This window comes from Bombyx mori, chromosome 4 (genome assembly GCF_030269925.1).
Source record: "Bombyx mori chromosome 4, ASM3026992v2".
In the NCBI taxonomy this organism is placed as follows: Eukaryota; Metazoa; Arthropoda; class Insecta; order Lepidoptera; family Bombycidae; genus Bombyx; species Bombyx mori.
Genome location: NC_085110.1, coordinates 10156631 through 10159936, shown reverse-complemented (window position 1 = coordinate 10159936; position 3306 = coordinate 10156631). Strand labels below are relative to the sequence as shown.

General features: G+C 34.9%; 1 protein-coding gene across 1 annotated transcript; it reads right to left on the bottom strand.

Annotated features, from left to right (window-relative positions):
* Positions 1 to 526: 526 nt before the first annotated feature.
* On the bottom strand, positions 527 to 1505 carry LOC101743261 (uncharacterized). The gene is made up of 2 exons (XM_004926969.5): positions 1059 to 1505; positions 527 to 985 (listed from the first exon to the last, which is right to left on the bottom strand). Exons 1-2 carry the CDS (start codon positions 1320 to 1322, stop codon positions 593 to 595), a joined length of 657 nt encoding a protein of 218 aa, XP_004927026.1. The 5' UTR covers positions 1323 to 1505; the 3' UTR covers positions 527 to 592.
* Positions 1506 to 3306: the final 1801 nt, after the last annotated feature.

The following is a 3306-nucleotide window of genomic DNA, read 5'->3' as shown; positions in this document are numbered from 1 at the left end:
GGTTTAAAGGGCGGGGCAGCCGTTATAACAATACTGAGACCTTAGAACTCATATCTCAAGGTGGGTGGCGCATTTACGTTGTAGATGTCTATGGGCTCCAGTAACCACTTAACACCAGGTGGGCTGTGAGCTCGTCCACTCATGTAAGCAATAAAAAAAAACACCTACAAAATTATTATTTTGATACTCACATAGTTTTAAGAGATCTACTAACATAATAAGCCCTGGTTACTTTAATAAACAAATTATAAAAATAAAGCCTTGTTCCCCAGCACTCCTGACTCGCAGCTTGTTAGAAATACATTCGAATTATTGCTTTGCGGTAACAGTTGCGTTCAAACTGCGGCTCACCTGCTCACATGAACTAACAAAGAAAACGAGAAGTATATTCTGAATCAACTCAAATAGCTTGCAGTGAGATGCAGTAAGAGTGGTCCAATATACCGCTTTTCATGATTTTCTTTTGGCAAACTCAGTAATATATTTTCAGGACCGTGTAGTACCCAAAAACGGAATAAAAAAATACTGCTATTCTTATTAATATATTTCATAAAAGAATAAAATTACATTTTAAAAGAAAGCTAGAAAAATGTTAAGCACAAAAGATACCCTGATAATATTCGCCGAAGATACCCTTAGCAAACGAACATATATAATCAAATTTAAATCCGTATAATGTTAAAATATTCTTAATTTCAATAAACTCTTGATTAGCGGACATCCTCTTTATAATTGACAAATATTCTTCAGAATTGATAATCTTGAAGAGTTCGGAAATTTCGGTACTCGTCTCTAGTTTATCTTCGAAAAGTTTTTTCATTTCTTCAAAGGGCAACGCAGCCATCATTTCTTCAAACACTCCAGATATTCCTTTTTTATTCCTCAATGGTGTTTTTGGTTCAAACGGCGGCATATTTAAAGCGTTATTAATAAAGTCGAACGCGAATCCAAAATCATAGCCCTTGACTTTCAAATATCCATAAGCCTGAAATAAAAGTTACATTTAACGGACATAGGCAAAATAATATTATAGAGCGTAATTGTGTTATGTTACTTACTTCTCTGAACTCTGGCATGATTTCTATTTCCCAAATTATTTTCTTGAATTCCGGACTTAACAGGAACTCGACGAAGTTCATAACTTCTGGATCGGAAATGTAGTTAACCGCAATACTCATTAATTTCTGAACGTCGATCAATTTTATAAAGTCTTTCACGTGGGCTTCCCATTCTGGTTGTGTATGAGTCTTTGGGAAGGTTGTTACTGAACATTCACCAAATACAGCAAGCGCTATAAACAACACACAAAAGCGTTTAAGCATCTTCGAAGTATTTAATTTACTCTTCTATAAATCAATTAAGGATACACTAAATTATTTTGTATTCGGTATCTGTTTATATATGTTTGGAATTGCGTAACAACGGTCTAATTCGATATTTTCGAAATAATTAATAGCTTTACGATATTATCGATGATTACTCGAAAAGGGCACAAGTTGCACAAATGTGGATTAATCGATGTACCTAACATTAACAAGGCGCATTGTATATTCAATCATTGTGTATCTTATCATTCCTTACACGTGTGATTGGGTCATCATATTCAACGTTAATCCAGATTATATCGTGTTTACTTTGTTTCAACGAACTCGGGACCTTGGTATTTTCCATAATCAAATATCCATATTACGAAAAAAGATCACATACTTTATCTCTGCGGCTATTAATGTTTTTATGTTATTAATACAGAGTAGACAATTCAGAAGAGTCATTTCAATATTATTTTTTTATTGCTTAAGTGGGTGGACGAGCTCACAGCCCACCTGGTGTTAAGTGGTTACTGGAGCCCATAGACATCTACAACGTAAATGCGCCACCCATCTTGAGATATAAGTTCTAAGGTCTCAGTATAGTTACAACGGCTACCCCACCCTTCAAACCGAAACGCATTACTGCTTCACGGCAGAAATAGGCAGGGCGGTGGTACCTACCCGTGCGGACTCACAAGAGGTCCTACCACCAGTGAAAAATCCAACCTCATGAATTATTGAATCAAGAAAGGTGTTAGTTAATGACTGACATGTTGTTAGGATATCCAAAACCCTTAGGCAATTACTTGAAACATATTTGCAGATGGGCGGCTATTTTCGGTTTTTAAGATTAAATACTATGTTATCTTGAATCTGATCTTTAAAACGTATACATGTATTTTCGCTTCGTTTTTTATAAATTTGCCCGTCATTTAATCGATCTGAACCATTGTAGAATTATTTTTGGCTCTTATTTTCTTTGTTATTTTGAATGCTCTATATGGGCAAACGCCAACTCCCGTCATGACATGAACGTATGAAAACGGTCACAAGAATCATTACAATAAATAGTTTTATTTTGATACTAGCGACCCGCCCTCGCTTCGCTTCGGAAACATTAAAACACACATGAAAAAAAAAAAAAAAAAAAAAAAAGTAGCCTATGTTCATCAGGGACAATGTCGGCTTCTAATGGAAAAAGAATTTTTCAAATCGGTCCAGTAGTTTCGGAGCCTATTCGAAACAAACAAACAAACAAATCTTTCCTCTTTATAATATTAGTATAGATAATCATAGTAAACTGTGATTAAAGTGAGGTCAATAATGCAATAAGTGCAATGAATATAGGTAGAATTGACGGACACGTGATTGCGATTGTCGGACGCTGTCCATTCGTGTACAAAGTTGCCCGAGGGCTTGATGTATACCTAACAACAGTATACACAAAGAAAACGATTTGGCCTTCAAGTCGGAGCTCAACAGGGGATATAGATTATAATATTGAACTGTATTGTTTTATGAACGATCAAAATACTTTTGGTCCTAGACAGCTTTTATTTTAATTCCCGTTTCTTTATTCAATATGCACGAATGTAATTCCACATGTGTAGATACCATATACACATCTATCTTTTTCGACCGCGAAGCATGGACTCCATTTTAAAGGGTGGAAATGCCTTTCTATGATACCATTCAAACCATCAATATCAAAGTGCTTTATTTGAGGTGAGTGATCTTCTTGTACCCAGATAGATCAACTATGACACTAAATTCAATCATTTAAAAAAAAAGAATCATTATAAAGCCTTTGACATTGAAGAAGGAAGATCCAATTAATAAAATCAACAACGAATATTTACTAATAAAATTAATTATTGGTAATGATTTATACCGTCAACATACTTGTCGAAAACATACACGCTGGACGAAATGCCAAAGATACTTAACAAAGATACTGCTCTGACTGCAATCGAAGTTACTAAATCGCCTTAATGAT

What these genes read in the sequence shown, in the direction of transcription:
- LOC101743261 (XM_004926969.5), bottom strand. Translation starts at nt 1,322, where the DNA reads ATGCTTAAACGCTTTTGTGTGTTGTTTATAGCGCTTGCTGTATTTGGT. An exon ending in TCATGCCAGAGTTCAGAGAA is followed by an intron (nt 986 to 1,058) that starts GTAAGTAACATA and finishes CTTTTATTTCAG; the next exon opens with GCTTATGGATATTTGAAAGT.